This window comes from Lathamus discolor, chromosome 22 (assembly GCF_037157495.1).
Source record: "Lathamus discolor isolate bLatDis1 chromosome 22, bLatDis1.hap1, whole genome shotgun sequence".
In the NCBI taxonomy this organism is placed as follows: Eukaryota; Metazoa; Chordata; class Aves; order Psittaciformes; family Psittacidae; genus Lathamus; species Lathamus discolor.
In genome coordinates, this window is record NC_088905.1 from 3396900 (window position 1) to 3414650 (window position 17751).

Consider the following 17751-nt stretch of genomic DNA (forward strand, 5'->3'; position numbering starts at 1 on the left):
GCTCCCCAGCAGCATCCTCTGCTCCCCAGCTGCATCCTTTGCTCTCCAGCAGCATCCTCTGCTCCCCAGCCGCATCCTTTGCTCCCCAGCAGCATCCTCTACTCCCCCAGCGGCATCCTCTACTCCCCCAGCAGCATCCTCTGCTCCCCAGCCGCATCCTCTGCTCCCCAGCCGCATCCTCTGCTCCCCAGCAGCAGCAGTGCCAGTTCCTCACCACCTTGTGCGAGAAAAGGGCACGTGTAGAGTGGATGAGCAGCATTGTCAGCCACAGGTCCAGAGCTCAATGGGGGGATGGTTCCTGCCAGCTTCTCAGGCCACAGTTGCAGCCACGCATCCCACCGCAGTGGGCAGGTATGGGCTGCCGCTCTCCCGAGGGCCTGCAGTGCCTTGCTGCCCTCCAAAGCCAAGAGCTGGGCACGCTGTGGCCCTCTGCACACGCAGGGGCAGAAGGAGCCATCCCAGTCCCCACATGCCCAAGATCTGGCCATCGGGTTGCCCACGTGTCCCCGGAGCTCCCCTGAGCTCCCTCCTTCGAACTCATACAACGCTCCCGTTACTCTTGCTGCCTTTTGCTTCAACAGCTTGTGCTGTTTAAGACAGGAACTACAGCTCATTGAGAGGTAAATGGAAGAGGCTCTGCTGCCTGGAAGCGTGAAAGAGCCACTTTCACCTGCGGGCCAGCAGAAGAGAGAGGCCAGTTAGCACTGCTAATGAAGTGGAGAATTCAGCAGTAAACCAGAGGAGCCTATGCCATAGGTGCCAGCAGCTTAAGAGGGAACTGGATGAAGCGGACCCTCTCCTGCTGCTTTGGCTCAGGAAATGGGAGCAAAGCACCAAGAAACTGCTGCAGAATGGACTCCTCATCCCTTGGGAAATTCTGAGAGCCTGAAAGATGCTTTTACCCAAATCAGTTCAGAAACACTGAGACATCTCGTGAGAATGTAGAAAACACGGCAGTGTCCCTGCAGGCATAGAAACATGATAGTGATGGAAACATCACAGATAGGATGGGGACTTGGGAAACTCTGGTTGGGAAGTTAGGGAGCTCTCCAAAGGCAGCGGTAACACTGTGATAAATCCAGCCAGGATTCTGGTTATCCCCAGCTGCATCCTCTGTGTGACAGCAGCATCCTCTGTGTGACAGCAGCATACTACAGTCTGAGTAGTGCCACGGAGACATGACAGTGATAGAGACGTCATAGGTAGGATGGGGACTCAGCTGAGTCCACACGGAGCAGGGAAAACATCCTTCTCATGGGCACTGCAGTGATGGGTGCTGCTGGAGCATCCCGCACTGACCCTGGCCTGGCTGTACCCTCACCAGGCCACAGGCCAGTGCTCCTGATCCAAGTGGGAAGGCTACAGGACAGCATTTGGCTGCAAAACCCATCCACGCTCAAAGCCTGGACAGTTCTTGAACTCAGCCCAGAAGGGCCTTTTGCTGGCTCCCTTCTCTCTTCTGTGTCTGATACCACATCCCCAGCAGCAGCCTTGGTGGGAATCCCGGAAGGAATTGTCCACTGGAATACAACTGCCCAGAAAATAGCTTTTCTTCAAAAAAAACAAAAAAACAAACCCCAAAAAGCAGAAGGGAAAAAAAGGCAGAAAAAAAGCCAACAGCTCTGGTCTAGACCACTAAATTGCTTAACACACAGTACAAGGCCGCTTAAATAGCAGCTGCCCAGAAAGGGCTGCTCTTCCAACAAACCCCTTCCAAACCGGGCATTAACTTTTCAGAGGGAAGCCTGTGCAGCCATTCCCGTTCACAGTTCTGTCGCCCACTGGTTGTGAAATCTCTGCATAGTCTCTAATGTCACCGTTTCACTTTGATTTACAGCCATTTATTGCTGCCGCTCCCACAGGGGTGAGCATGTTCTTATGGAATAATGAGAGGTTTTGCAATGTGCCCCGTTTCGGCTCTGCCCAGTGCTCCCCTTCCCTTTGAACAGCCCCATTAACTGCACTTCTTCCCGGCTCCATTGTTCATCCACAGCCTGCTGGACCACGCACTCCGACCCCTCCGCAGATCCCTCTGCTCCACATCCACCCACATTCACATCCACATCCATTCTCATACACATCCACATCCATCCACATCCACATCACATCTATCCATAGCCACATCCATCCACATCCACATCTATCCATATCCACATCACATCCACATCTGCTCTCATCCACATCCATTCTCATCCACATCCACATCCATGTCCACGTCCATGTCCACATCCATCCACATCCACATCACATCTATCCATAGCCACATCCATCCACATCCACATCTATCCATATCCACATCACATCCACATCTGCTCTCATCCACATCCATTCTCATCCACATCCACATCCATGTCCACATCCATCCACATCCACATCACATTCACATCCACATCCACGTCTATCCACATATACATCTGTCCATATCCACATCACATCCACATCCACGTCCATCCACATCTACATCTATCCATATCCACATCACATCCACATCCATTCTCATACACATCCATATCTACAACCACATCCACATCCATGTGCATGTCCACATCCATCCACATCCACATCTATCCACATTCACATCACATCCACATCCATCCACATCCACATTCCCCACCAGTGAGCACTCAGCATCGAAGGGACCCTTGGGGTGCACATGCCTTCCTGCCCCTTCCTGGCCTCCCTGCTCTGCCCTGGCCGCACAGCCCTGGAATGCGCGTTTCCTTCCGTGCCACCCCGGGAAACAGGCAGGCGTGGGATAATAGAATATATTAGCCCTGAGCCCATTCAGCTCCGGGCTCTTTAGGAACAATGCCTGCTAACTGAGCTGATTTTTGCCAAATGACTGCCTTTCGTGCATGAGCAGCAAAGTGGAGCCCCCAGATAGTCCCGTGCAACAATCCCCAAGCGCTAGGGCCCAGGGCCCATTGTTTTACTGCTGCGGTTGAGGGCATGGAGGAGTCATGGCCTTGCCTGCCCTGGCATTTCTGCCATGGTTTCCCACCGTCCCAGCCCCAACAGAGGCGGCAGCGATGGTGGAGATGAGATCAGCCAGGGCTCATGGTACCCACGTTGCTCCAAGGAAGGGATGCAGCCACCTGCCACATCCCCGCATGGGACAGCCTCTATCACCCCAGCACCATGGGGCTCTCACACCTCCTCCTGCAGCAGGATGGCTCCTGGGCTCCCGAGGGGATATTTGCTTTAGATCCCAAAGCAAAGGATGCGGCCGCCAAGCAGGGCCAGGATCAAGGTGCGCACCAATTGCAGCCACTGTCTCCTGCTAGTGTGAAATTAGCACCATTAAATGCTATAACTGAACACAATCAACAAAAGCTTTACTAGCTGAGATAGCACATAAAGAACTACAACAGCTAATGCCTTCAGCACGGCTGAAACTCTGACCGTCTGCCCCCTCGTCCCAGGAGGGAACTGATGGCAAATATTTACAGGGGCTTATAAATATTTATCCTGTAATAACTTGCTGCATTACAGCACATTCTTCTCTCTGAGGCTCAGCTTTGCCCTGGACCAGGTGCAGGCTGCTGAGAGGGTCTGTAGCGTATATAAAGTCTGAATAACATACAGCGAGCGCTGTAAAATAGCCAGCAGCTGAGCTGCTGGTGTGAAATGGGCTGCAAGTCGTTCCTTAGCCAACAAAAGAAGTATGTGGCTGGGATCACAGGTGTGGAGGCACCTCGGAATGGTGCAAACGCCTTCCGTGCTGCCAGAGGAACCTGGGAAGTGGTGCCGGTCGCCAGGGAGCCGTAAATCACAGAGAGATGGGGCCTCGGCCCATGGTGATGGAGCAGACGGGGACCTGTGGCTGCTTCAGTGAGGGGAAAGCCAGGTTGGATGCAAGGAAGGAGTTTTTCCCTGTGAGGATGCTGAGGCGCTGGCACAGGTTCCCCAAAGAAGTGTTCCCTGGCAGTGTTCAAGGATAGGGCTTGGAGCAAGCTGCTCTAGTGGAAGGTGTCCCTGTCCGTGGCAAGGGGCTGGAACTGGATGAGCTTTAAGATCCCTTCAACCCAAACCAAGCTGGGATTCTCTGATTTTATATAACCAGCACCACGCAGCATCCCCTCCCCAGCCCACAGCACCGTTCCCCATTCCCACCATGAGCACTGCACCTCATCTGCTGCCCAGCACAAGCTTGGCCTGGAACCAGCGTTTCGTCTGTTTGGAGGCCAGATATTCACCATCCCTCCAACCATTCCTTCCTTCTTTACTTAACTTGCCACCCTTCTTTACTTAACTTGCTCATGCTGAATGACTCGCAAGAGCAGAAGCAGCCTTTGGTTCGGAAACCATGCGAGAGTCTCCGAGCAGCACCAGCGATGGAGTGTCTGAACCTCTTCCTAACAGGAATAAATAAAGAGCCTGGAAAGGCTCCATTGTGTATCTTCTAGGTTGCTATTTTCTTAACCCTGTCTCATTAAGATGGATGGAGTTTCTGCTTATTAGTAATTTGGCAAGTTCCTCTTTGTGTACGCTCTGCACTTCTCGCTAATGACGCTTTGCTTCAGTGGTTAACAAAAGAGACTTCCAACTTGGTCAGTGAAAACACAGCCATGCACTTGGGGCACTGGGATGGAAAGCCCATGTTCTGGAGATGTGGAAGACAAGAAACTGCAGGGAACCCGGGGAAGGAAAAGCTGCTGATCATAAAACCTTTCCTGACATCCACATAATTCTGGCCTAAGGACTTCAGTTCATTGATTTACATACACAATTGCAGAGCTGACAGAGCCCATAACGCAGTGATTCAGAGCCCTCTCGCTGCTGTTCCTAAAGCACGTCCAATGGAGATGAAGCTGGCACTGCTCCTGCCTGGATTTACAGCTGGCCATTAAAGGATGTTTACAAGCCTTTAGTACAGTGTACACATCTGGTAAATCATTGATTGAGCAAATAGCTCCTGGTGTCATGCTCCCTCTGTCAACGTTTCCCACTACCACATTACCCAGCACAGACTCATTGGGCACACACTGGTTTTGCATGTGTTGTCACTGTGATCTGGATGCCACGGGACATGCAGCTACGCCACGAAATCTACACAGGGCTTCGGCACTCCCAGCTCATCCATGACCTGTGAGCAGGGAAACTGCAATCAGCTGCACGGGACAGACTTCCCCATTGCAACAGGCAAGAAGTGAAAGAGAAGGCTGTTTCTTCCTAGGGATACACGTGGAAGAAAAGAAGGCAATTCAGAATGCCTTCTTCTCCAGCCTGTTGGCTGCTTCCCAGCAATTGACTGGATGCAGGACACACTCAGCTCCTTAACCTGGTCTGTGCCAGGCATCGCTCAGGGGTAGGAGGGATGTGAAAGCATCCTGTGACTGGATGTACTGCAACAGACCAAGACCCAGGAGCCTCATCAGCAGGCAAGAGAAAGCTCCCAGATGCAGCCAAGCCAAGGGGTCACTCTTCTTCAGCCAAGCAACACACACAGAACCCCACAGCTGTGGCAGCATCCCCTTGCCCCAGCTGAGAGCTGCCAGGTCTACCCAAGGGCTCACTGTGCAGGGGAAGCCAGCGCTGGCCAGGCCTCTGTTTGCTGCATCACACAGGCACAGTGGAAGAGAAGCAGGATGGATATGGGGGAAGCAGCATCCATTTTCCCAGTGCTGGACCCACACTGAAGTCTTTTGGCAGCAGGAGAAAGGTGCCGTGTTTGGTGCTGCCCCTGCCCCAGCTCATTGTGTCTATGGGAGCATCTGGCCAGATGTGCAGTGATCTGTGGCCAAACCCTCGCTCCCCTGGCCACGGAGTTGGGCAAAGGCCAGAGGGTAAAGGGCAAGCCACGGGAGCAGAAACAAAGCTAGATCAGCTCATTCATGCAAACCTTTTCAGGAGCTGTTGGGTGGCTGGACAGACGGACATGGGACTGTGTGAATCACCATAGAGACACACAGGCTGCCAGCGTGTCCCATGCAACCACTTCACAGCAGCTGGAAAGGAGGTGCAGGATCCTGCTCTCACAGGGATTAAAATGAGGGTGCAGGCAAAGTGCCCATTCTCCATCCATGGGGTGATGTGGGACCAAGAAAGGTCAGCACAGAGAACCGACGTAGATTCTTCCCTGGGCACCACCACTCCCGAATGTCAGGTTTTCAATGGGCTCAAAGGTCATCCGGGTGGGAGAACAGGGAAAAAGACTTTTCCTTCCCCCATAAATGAGCTTATGGAGGACTTTAAAAGAGATTTCATCCTTCCCTCCTCCCTGCTCAACTGTACTGTGCATGTTAAACCATTTGAGGAAGGGAATTCATTAGCAACAGGGCCCAAGGCCCGTCCTCTGCACAATGGAGATCCCACTTTTTCCTCCCTGGCCTGAGAAACACATGCCCAAAATCCGAGGACATAAATTTCTTCTAACCTCATTCATTCTAGGGATTGATGGAGAAAATCCATAACAAATATTTATGACTTTGCAATAAATAACCCTCACAGAAGTTACAAAGAGCTCTGGCGAGTCTCAAGGTAACTTTCAGCGAGTTCCTGGGGTCAGGGCACATCGGGATACTGGGTCTATAGTGCTCGAGCCTTTGGCTCATCTGTTTTGAATTATTGGTATTACTCAGCCGAGCAGCGCTCTCAATGGAGTAGCTGTGCTGTGATTCCATGCCATATTTCATTTCTATGGTGGGAGAGAGGCTTCAATAATTATTAGCTGTACTATTTGCAGCCAGCAAAAAACACCCCAGCAGTTTGGTCATGCTGATGCCCACGGACTGAGCCGCACGGGCTTGATGAGGAAGGTGTCCATGCCCTGGGATGGAATTCCGGGCTGGATGTTGCGTGTTTTGCTGCCAATTCAAACCACGGACCATCCGGGTTGTGCGGTGCGAATGGGTCTGAGCCGAGTGGCACGTTCCTCAGCCTGTCCCACTGTTTGCTCGTGTCTTCCCATGGCATCCTCACCGCTTCACCCATGCCAAAGGATGCCCAGTGCTGTGTGCTGCACGGCCGAGCGATGCTTTGGGTACCACTGGATCCCATGGCGCGCAGGGAGCCGGTCCTTGCTCCATCTTCGTTAGCTCTTAATCATCGCAAAGGAAGGAGAAGCATCACGCTGCGTTCCTGGGCGCGGGCTCCATTCAGAGCTTTCAGAAAGCAGGGTCAGACGTGTCTTCTGACCTGTGACCTGCCGCTTCCCTCCTCGCCCTAATTATCTAATACAGCGCTCTCCCTGCCAAGTACAATGGAACAATTTGTCACTTCAATTGTCTGTCAGTCAACACTGGGGCCTTTTCAACAGCCCAACACATGTTTTTTGAGAGCTTGTCAGCAAGGGCTGTCTGGCCAGGCGCAGAACCATGGAAAATGGAACCTTTGTTAATTCTGGTTCTTAGAAAAGTAAATCCATTCACTTGCTTTTTCCCTTTTTTTTTTTTTTTCTCTCTCTGCCAGGCCTTCAGTTTGGAATTTGCACAAGAAGCTGAAGCGCCCCTGATCCCTAAATGATTGGTCAGAGGATTTGCATGAGGAAGCAGAAATTAATTATTCTTTTCTTTGCTTTTTATTTGCTGTAATTGTGTGTTTAGAAATGAGATTACATTCTACAGCAGCACGAGGGGCTGGGCAGGGGGGACGGGGAGGGGGGAATTGCTTTGCATCTGTTTAGCTCCTTAGAGTTAAGATCACCTAATCGTTTCAAGCATTTCCTAAGATTCCCTGGCTCTTTCTCTGCTTTAATGGCCAAACAAAGATTGTGCTGCTTCCCGAGGAACTTTCCTGGCAGCTGAGCTCAGCAGTGGGAGCCAGGGGTTTATCCCGCTGCTCAAACAGGCTTCTTGCGGCTTTGGGCACAAAACGCATCCCAAAGCTCAGTGGCTCCTTGCATCGGGGAAAGGGTGGAATGGATTCCCACCAGCAGCGCAGGAGGAATCCAATCACTCGTGTTGAGGTGGTCCTGTCCTGGGGAAGCCGCTGGGAGCATGGAAACACAGAGTCACAGAATGGTTTGGGTTGGAAAGGACCTTAAGGTCCAGTTCCAACCCCCTGCCATGGGCAGGGACACCTCACACCAAGGCTCTGTCCTACCTTCCTTTATGGTTTCATGTACTCTTGTTATGTAATTTTAACCACCTTATTCGAATTCATCATCTTTGAACAAGCCCCTGATTCTGAACTACTTACATATGGAACCATGAAATGCTGCAACGCAATGCATGGATCTCTTGGAAACGGACAGGTTACATGTGAACATTTCCATGCTTCGCCTTCGTGTTCACACAGCAGACCTAGGAGATTCCCGGTGTTTGCCATCTTTTCCATTCCAAAGGCACAACAGTAGATGTCTTTAAATGAATACCCCCTGAATTTCATTTACTTCCTTTCTTGATCCAGGTTTTCAGTTAAGCCAGGGAAGAAACAGATTCTCACTTCCCACCTACAGGAGGCTGAAGTTGCCATGAGGGATAAGAGAGCTCTGGTCTTACACTTGCTGGGAGATAAGCAATGCAACTCAGTCCATTGAAGAGCTATTGAGTTGGATTTTAGCCTTTGATTCAGGTCCATTCATGTCTGCAGAAGCCAAGCCTTTAGCTCCTAACAGAAAGCAAAAGAAGGTTTTAGTGCAGACATGGGCCGTGTATTAACTGCTTTCAGAGGTGAGCAGACACAGGACTGAAGAATCAGTGCATTTCCCTCATCATAAGAATGCCAGAGACATCTTCGATGCAGTAGCAGTTACATTCCACTGCAAGGGCTTCAGAGTTTACTACACGGAGGCCAGCAGCATCTCAGACACCCTGAAAACGCATTTGTACGGTTTTATAAACTCCAGGAAAGCTGCAATTGGATAAACCTTGCACTCAAAAGCACATTCTTCGAGAGTATTTCGTATGCACATAAAAGCATCCAAGAAAATGTTAACATCATGATCTTAACTGTTCGCACGTTGGAACCAGCTATAGGTTTGGGAAACGCAGTCCATCTGGTGCCCTGTTTTAAGCAGAGGATTTTGGAGTGTGTTTCCATCAGAGCTTGGCTGCAGGGAGGTGACCCATGGCCAGGCAAGGCAAGAGGAGCAAGCCCAGGGCTGCAGCACTGAGCATTGGACCCCACTCTGCAGCAGGGGGGTCTGGCTCAAGGGTGCAGAGGGGAGAACCAGGGAGCCCCAGCCCTGTGCTCCCCAGCACTGCACCACCGGACCAGGGGCTTCCTCTGGCCTGTGCCTGGTTGTTTGTTCAAGCAAAGCCATTAGGTGTTTATTAGCCTTCATTATGGAGTGTGAGAGGGTTAATTAGTTCAGGCTGCTCCTGTGGGAGAGGGTGGTGGGCAGGAGGATGAAGCAAGATCAGCAGCAGCCCAATAGGCAGGTTCACTTCCGCTGGTTCCTCTTTCCCCCTATAGCTCTCTTTCATAAGCACACCAGCAGTGTTGGTGTCACATCTGTGCAGATGTGTCCTTGGAGCATGTTTTTGGTGACAGGGACAACACTGTTTATAATATATTCTATATATGATAAATATATATGTATAAATGCACATCTATACCATACATGTCATATATGTATATTTAATATATATTGTTGAAAAATTGCTTCTTTTGCCCAGAGTTATGACACAGAAACTGCTTATTATATGCATAAACTGCACACATCATTCCTATGCTTATCCCTTCCTCATTGAACAGTAGCGTGGTTCAACATCCTCAACCTCAGCACCGGATGGATGTGAGGATGTTGAACCCTTGCAGATCAGAGAGCCCACACAGCGGCTCCTGCACCAACCCACTGCTTACAGCCTCTCAGCCTGGAAACAGGGAGACACGGCGTGATGGAGGATGCTTGCTGGCCACCAGCAAGCAGTCTGGCAGTTCATTGTCCTTCCATGAGTTTATCCAGCTCCTACCTCCAGCATGTATATCCAGTTTTGCCTGTTTCCATCGGAAACCTTCTCCCTCTGTAAATACAGAGTGGCAAGGAGAGACCTGCAGCCTAAGGAACCAAACCAGCCACGTTGCTCATAGCCAAGCAGATCCCAACCCATCCCTCATCCCTGGGGAAGGCTGAAATCAACTTCCAAGAGTGGGAATCCCAACCCAGAACTGCTTTGCTAGACAAGGCAAGCCTGGGTTCTTCTTCCTTGCTTGTGGCAGGGGTATTCCATCACCCTGCATCTATCATGGAATCTGTGCTGGACACTGGTGGGGCAGCGGATCTGGAAGCTGTGTCCCGGAGCCACGCAGCCCTCATGCATAGACATCCAAAGGGGAAGCTGTAACCTCTCCCTGCCACCCCAACCAGGGCACTCTGACTGCTCCGTGCCCCCCCAGGCTGAGGTTTAAGGGTTAATGTTTCCATGCGGCTCCACTGGCACTGAATTCCTTTTGGCCATCAAAAGTCCCATTGCGGAGGAAGGACAATGCCTTGCACCAGGCTCTGGTGTGACGTGAATGAAGCAGCGAAGGGAATTGCAAATACTGACACCATGGGGCTCACGGAAGCCTCAGACACTCCCAAGCTGGGCCCCAGCTCTCCCAAGCCGTGCTCAGCATAGGACCAAGAGAGGGATGGCGAGATCCACCCTTGCTGGATGCATCCAGTGACCTCCCATAGGAATCGGTGCAGTTTCCACTTCAAGAGCATAAAGACAAAGGTTAAAGGCAAACAGAAAGAGGTGTTGTGCCTCTTCCTTTCCACACCCCTGGCAGCCATAGGCACAGTCTGCCACCCTTCTGCATATTCCCTCCTTAGCCTAGCAGCCATTCCTGAGATTTATTTGCCCCCCAAACTCCACAGAGTGAGCAGCTCCTCTGAAAACACATTTGGGATGGGGGAAGCAAAGGTTATCAGCTTCTTAGCAAGAGGAAATGAAGACCACAGCAGAGCACAATGGAGTAATCCCTGCCTGTCAGGTACAAGATAACAACGGCTGTGGCCCCTCTTGATTATATCTACTCCATCTAATGGTGAAAAAACATTCATTTCCACTTAAAAGCCACCCTGTGTGATGTTTAGGAGGGTGATTTCCCTATGGAGTCAGTGCTGAGGGCTTTGAAGAGGGATTCCCTGGAGGGTGGGCATCGGGCATCAGCATTTCCCAATTACTGCGCAGAGGAGCCCCTCTCTGTGGGAATTCTGCCCTGAAATGGAACCACCCCAGTGCCGTGCCCAGGGACCTGCAGGACTGGATCCATGGGGCTGGTCCGCATTGGGGTGCCCCAAGGAGGCGCCAGGACCTCCCAGACACCCACCCCAGGCCTGGGCAGGGCTGGTCCAGACCTTGCTCATTGTGCTCCCATTGTGCATCTCCACTCAGTGATGCTCCCACAGGGCTGTGGCAGGGAATGGGAGCTGTGGCCATGGCAGCCGCTCTGACCCGGCGGAGGTGGAGCATGGCCCAGGGCAGTGCGTCTGCACTGGAGTTCGTTCCTCCTTGGCATGTCTGGGAGCAATTCCCTGTATCAGGAGGCTGAGGAGAAGCAGCTGCGCTCAGCAACCAATGACAGCCCCAAAGCCTTTGCTTCCCTTTACTTGTTGCTCACAAAGCGATGATTCCCATTAACCGTGCAAATAAACACGTCCCCCATTAGCTGACTTCCGAACCTCGGGGCGGGATCCCATCATCCACAACGTCCAGAGGAGGGAAAAGACTCCCAGGAATGCTGAAGGCCAGAGATCAGCTTCATTTGCACAAGGGACAGGATCAGGAACGAGGATTACACAGCGAGCATCCAACTTGCTCCCCAGTTGTGGCTGCTGTGGAGGACTTCGCTGCTGCAGGACCTCCGGCTCCTGCAGTGTGAAGGGTTCTATGGCCCCCACTTGCTGCTCTCCCCCCCGGAGAGGTTCACCTCCTTAACCGCTACCCCGAGCTCCAGGGGCCGTTTACCCGCAGCACTCAGCCCTTCCAAGCCCCTCACCGCAGCTCTTAACCCCATGTTGCCATGGGGTCCCCATCCCCATGAGCCCAGCCCTGCCCCATAGCGGGACAAAGCAGCTCCACAGCCCTTAGTTACACGGGGGGCAGCGGGGCCGGGCGCTCCCTGTGCCTCCCCCCCGGGACCCCTCTTGGTGCCTGCCCGTGCCGCGGCCGCGCCATGGGGGGGGCTGTACCATGTGTCCCAGGCGGGGGGTGTCCTCTGTGTGTGTGAGGGGACGGAGGAACCAAGGAGCCGGCGCTAGGACTCTGAGGCGTGCATGCGCACTGCCGCGCGGTGAGGCAGCGGCGCTTGCGCCAGGCGGCTCTTCCGCCCTTTCCCGGAGGCGCTCCCGACGCTTTCGCGACAGCCGTAGGTGAGCGGCGGCGGTGGCGGCGGGGGAGCGGAGCCATGAGGCCGCAGCAGGCGCCCGTGTCGGGCAAGGTGTTCATCCAGCGGGATTACAGCGGCGGGACCCGCTGCCAGTTCCAGAGCAAGTTCCCGGCCGAGCTGGAGAACAGGGTAAGGCGGGTGCCGGCGGTGCGGGCAGGGCCCGGTGCCGCTCGCTCCCCCACCGAGGCCCGGCCTGTGCGGTGCGGGGGGACGCGGTTCGTCCCTCTGTCCCCGTCCCGGGGGTGCTGTGCCACCGGCTGCCGTCGGGGGAGAACGCGTTTGAGCGTTTGAACGCGCAGTGGGAGAGGCACGGTCTCAAGATCCAAAGGCACATCCTGCTTTGGATGTTATCGGAGGGCATAAAACCGGGTTTGGGGTTGGTTTTGTTGTCGAAATGACGGGTTTGGGTAATTACGGTAAGGAAATACGTAGAATTTGCAGTGAAAAGCCACGTGAAAAGTATCTAAAAATGCTTCTCTTCGGTGTTTATGAAACGCTGGTGTTTTGAGCTAGTTTTACTCCTCAGGCACGCAGCTGTCTTCTCTGGTAGGAAAATAGAGTGTGTTTGTTATGTGAGAACAAAGCCTGTGTTGTGTGGCTGTTGCTAACTGTGCTGAGCCCCACAAGTACCGTCTCGAGTACTTGCATTTCATGCTCTCGGATGTAACTGACAGCGACAGACACTCCTTGCTCTAATGCCTTTTCTTGCTACACTTTGCTCCTCTTCCTCTTCCTCGTTGCTTTGCTTTGTTTTGAGAGCTTGTTTGACTAGCACCAAGGTGTTATTGGTATAATGTCAATACAAAAGACTTGCCTCTATCAGTCCACTCCCAGGCTGTTCTCCTTGCATGTGAGTTAAGCCCCCCCCTCAATTGAAGTGCATGTTGCTTTAGTTCTGTTACTTTTAACTGCTTTGTGTTCATGTTGTGTTGGAATCAAGACTTGGGTCTTATCACTGGGCAGACCCTTAACAAAGAGCTGCAGGTCTGTAACTCGGTGTCCTTCAGACTTTGGCTCTAAACAGCGGCTGCAAAGTGTGGAAGTGCAAATAAGCACTAAATGAAGGTATCAGTGAGTTCCGAACATGCAGGGTGTGACAACTGAACGTGACTTCTCTTGCAGATTGATAGGCAGCAGTTTGAAGAGACTGTCCGGACGCTGAACAACCTCTATGCAGAAGCTGAAAAACTTGGGGGCCAATCCTACCTTGAAGGGTGTCTCGCCTGCCTGACTGCCTACACCATCTTCTTGTGCATGGAAACGCACTACGAAAAGGTGCGCTGCTTCCTCTGCCCCGGTAGGCAAAGGCAGTGTGAGTGAGTCCCATGGGCTGCAGCCACCCTTGTGTCTTGGTGGGTTTTCTGTCGTGACCTGCAGACACATTCCCCGCAGGCTCTGGACCTTGTTGCAGTGTGATTTCATAGAGACATCAGACTTAGGTTGAGTCATGTAATGATTGCTTGTACATCAGGAATCCTGCGAGTCCTGTCTCGAGCTGTGTGCTAAGTTCCCCTAATGCTGGTGTTGCTGGGGCTTGGACTCTGATGTAGGGAAACCCACTCACTTCTGTGCTGCTCTATTACCAGGTTCTAAAGAAAATTGCTAAGTTCATTCAGGAACAGAATGAGAAGATCTATGCTCCTCAGGGCCTCCTTCTGACAGACCCCATCGAAAGAGGACTAAGAGTTGTATCCTTCTGTGGTGGCTTCCGTTGCCTCCTGGTTTGTCCGTCTGCGGTGTGCTTGATCTCAGTGTGGCACCCTCTGGTCGTGCTTATCTGTGGCACAGCAGAATAGGTGTTTAGTCTTGTTATTCTCCATTGTGTGCTGTTCTCTGGTCAGAGTTTGGTACATTAAGATTTGTTGCATCAAAAGACAATTAAAATGCAGTGTTGGAACCTGTCCTTTGAGGCTGCCTTGAAACCCCCCTATGTATAAGTGGAGTATAAACTTCCTCTATTTCAGTGACCTCTAAAAAGGCGTTTGTCACACTGGGGCAAAAGTGGCCAACTTGGTAGCATAGAAGCTGATGATGTGGAAGCGGGAGGTGGCTGTTGTTTCATTTGCAACCCTGGGCTCAGGTTCTGGTGAAGGTTTTGCTGTGTGTTGCCACCATAAGTTGACAGCAGCCTGGCACGTTGTTCTGCTGTGGCTTCTTCCAGCCTTTTCAACTCTGGAACCACGCTGCAGGCATTTTATCTCCTTGTTGTCTCAGCAGTTGTAAAGATCCTCACATGACAAATCCAGGGGTAGCATGAGGAACACGTATCGTTGAGACTGGAGCAGCTTGAAACACAGCCTTGCCCCTTAGATGCTTAGATGCATGCTAAGGGCAATTCTTTGTGGTTGGGTTATTGTGTATTTGTCTAAGCAGCTTATAGTATCACCTGCATGATTTCATTATCCTCAAGATGTTTTCTGCGTTGTTCTCTGCATAAACCTGGGAAAACACGAACAGCAAAACCCCCAAACCATTCAACTTCAGTAAAAAGCATTTTCCATTTGGTTAGTGACTTAAGTAGCTGGAGTGTGGAAGTGTTTTGTCTAGTGCGTGGCTTTTCCTGACATTTAATAGAAGGTGGCAGGGCTCAAACCCATGCAGCATCTTGTGTTCTTGCTGTCAGGACACACTGACCTGACCTGGCATCTCTTGTGCGCTGTTCTGTTTGCTTTGTAGCTCTGGAAATGAGCCGTGAAAGATCAAGGGTTCTAATATCTTCTTCCCTCTTTTTGGTTATATTTTCACAATCTTTTTGTAGTATATTTCCCTAACAGCTTTTCTGTGCAGATTGAAATTACCATTTATGAAGACAGAGGTATGACCAGCGGAAGATAAAACTGTGGAGTCTCAGGTACATGTTAACCTTGTACTAGATCAATCTCGACCCATCTCAACCCGGTTTCTGTGCTCAGAGGGGTAGATTCTGTCATACTGAGGCACCACGGTGTGTAATGAAAGGCTGTTCACCCAAGTCTTGTGTGGACCAGCTTTTCTGAATGAGTGGAAATATCAATACTTGCCATAATGCCACTGAATGTCAATGCAGGTCAGACAAAACCAGATTCACATTCAGGGGCATTTGGGTCTTGACTGGATAAACATGCATAAACCTGACTAGTGCTGTATTATGTCCAGCGTTGTCCTCTGGTGTGTAGATAAAGGGATCTTTCTTATTGTCATGAAGTCTGTCATAAGGTTCTGAGCAGACTAACTTAAGACAAATCTAGACTTCAAAATAGGTCACTATTTAAATGCTTGGTTTGGATTCCCAAGCAGCTTTTGTACTAACAGCATGAGCAAAATCATTGATGGTGCTAAAATCAGCTCAAACCTTAACTGGCTCCCTTGCCTTAGGTACTCTGCAGAACCTGGAGTGCTTGTCTCAGTCTAGCTTGTTGGCAGTGAGTGCATAAAAAAGGCTGCAAATACTTCTGCCTGTTAAGCAGAAAGAAGTAAAGGGTTTATTTCCTGTTAGACAAATGGAATCCAGACCATGCCTTTCCTGCCACTGCCTCCTAAGATAACAAAATCCAGCCACGGAAAGGTTTGTGTAGGGGGTTGTTGGGTTTGTTTAGCAATACTTTCTACTAATGTGAAACTTCTTTTCCAGCAGATAGCTCAACAGTGGACTTGCTGTATCAAAGTTCCCCTACCTCCTACTTTAGAGCATCATTCCTTTCTTTGCTGCCAGATCCACAGTGCCATCTACTACAAGGACTAACTTCCTCAAACTGCTCCACGTGAGGTGACCCAGCTGGTCAGCATCCATTTTGTGGCCAACTTTTAAGCAATGAGACAATGAGATCACTTTTTAGGTGTGTTTTGGTTTTAAGGGGGGGGTGTCCCCCAGGAAAAAGCAGAAGTGGTAAAGCTATGTACTCTTCTGAAAGAAATGGGCCACTTTGCCCAGCAGCAGGCTAGTTTTAGTCACGTATGCACAGTGCTGTTCCTCCCTAGTTCTTAAACCCTTCTGCCCATCAGAAGCTCTGGAAAGCTGCAAGTTGGAGTTGGGAATTTCTCAGAAACGAGGCCTTCCCTCCAGGTCAGTGTTGGAGCGAGGGGACACACAGTGCCTCTGCCTGGCGAGAAGGGACTCAAGGCAACGAGTGTGTAACGCTTCCCGTGCTGATTCTCATGGAAAACCCGAAGGCAAAGTGTTCCTTGTTTTCAGTGTTTCGGTTGTCCCTAGGAAGGGGAGGAATAGCTGGACTTGAATACTAGTGTTTTTTTTACTACTGTATCCGTGCTGTTATTGCATCTGTCAGTGCTCGCCAGAAGAGGGGGTCTATCCATTCAGAAGCCAGTAAGTACATTAAAATGGATGCTGAACCAATAAACATAACGACACCTACCCTTCCTCCGATTAATATGTGAAGTGTAAAACTGTTTCTTTATGGATTTATTATCTATAATTTATAAGGAAAACACTGATTTCACAAACTGTTAGATATCGTGTAAGATGGTTTCTTAATCCTGTCTGCTGGCACACTATTGGCAAGTAGAACTGTGCATTAGTATCCCCCCTGCATCGACATTCCTCAGCAATACCTGCCAAAGTAAAGTTCCTACAAACTGAGCTGGCTTAATATCTATCTCTCGTATCCTTTTCCCTTATCAAAGCAAGGATGTCTGGGGTTTGAACGTCACTGTCCAGCTGTAGAAGGAATCCAAGGAGCTAGGAAAGCAGCATAGGAGCGCTCTGGCTGTTGGTGGCACTGCAGGTGCTAATTCTGGATCTGAAATTCCAGCTTCTTACTCAGCCACTGATTATTTTTTGTTTCTTTTGATATTTAATATTTTAATTGTATAAAACTTGTTTTTTTTCTAAACTGTAACAGTGTTTGCCTTTCACATCTGTTGCGATATTGGCAGAAGGACTAATGGATTAGTAAATCTTTTCTTAAACCGTGTCTTGTGTCCTATGTGGTCGCAGTGCTCCGCGCCAAGGAGCGCTCTCGGGGCCGTTCTCACTCCTGCAGCAGCAGGATGTCAGCGCACAGAGCATGGTTCCGGGATCGCTTCTGGAGTTTTGTTCGCTTTTGGTACTGTTTTTGTTCGCTTTTGGTACCATTTTGTGCTCTTTTGATGCAGTTTTGTTCACTTAACACCATGTTGTTTCCTTTTGGTACCATTTTATTCACATCTGGTACTGTTTTGTTCACTTTTGATACCATTTGTCCCCTTTTGATACCATTTGTCCCCTTTTGACAGAGTTTCGTTCATTTCTGATAATGTTTTGCTCACTTCTGGTACCATTTTGCACTCTTGATACGGTTTTGTTCACTTAACACCATTTTGTTTGCTTTTGGTACCGTTTTATTTGCTTTTAGTACCGTTTTATTCGCTTTTGGTACAGTTTTGTTCACTTTTGACACAGTTCTGTTCACTTTGCTACTGTTTTGTCCGCTTTTGACAACGTTTTGTCCCCTTTTGACAGTTTTGTCCCTTTTTGTTACCATTTTGCTCTCTTATGACACCGTTCTGTTCGCT

At 50.5% G+C, this 17751-nt stretch overlaps 1 protein-coding gene and 1 long non-coding RNA gene across 3 annotated transcripts; one reads left to right on the forward strand and one right to left on the reverse strand.

Moving 5' to 3' along the window:
* Positions 1–11451: 11451 nt before the first annotated feature.
* Positions 11452–12144, reverse strand: LOC136003484 (uncharacterized). Its single transcript, XR_010608105.1, has 2 exons — positions 12065–12144; positions 11452–11743 (listed from the first exon to the last, which is right to left on the reverse strand). It is a non-coding gene; the product is annotated as an uncharacterized LOC136003484 (long non-coding RNA).
* A 56-nt stretch (positions 12145–12200) lies between these two features.
* Positions 12201–17171, forward strand: GOLGA7 (golgin A7). Of its 2 annotated transcripts, none has more exons than XM_065659147.1 (5): positions 12201–12390; positions 13384–13536; positions 13848–13949; positions 15049–15112; positions 15872–17171. In XM_065659147.1, exons 1-4 carry the CDS (start codon positions 12280–12282, stop codon positions 15094–15096), a joined length of 414 nt encoding a protein of 137 aa, XP_065515219.1. In that variant the 5' UTR covers positions 12201–12279; the 3' UTR covers positions 15097–15112; positions 15872–17171. The 2 variants fall into 2 exon arrangements, with proteins under 2 accessions (XP_065515219.1, XP_065515218.1); XM_065659146.1 differs by having other exon boundaries at positions 12202–12390; positions 15875–17171.
* The last annotated feature ends 580 nt before the right edge of the window (positions 17172–17751 follow it).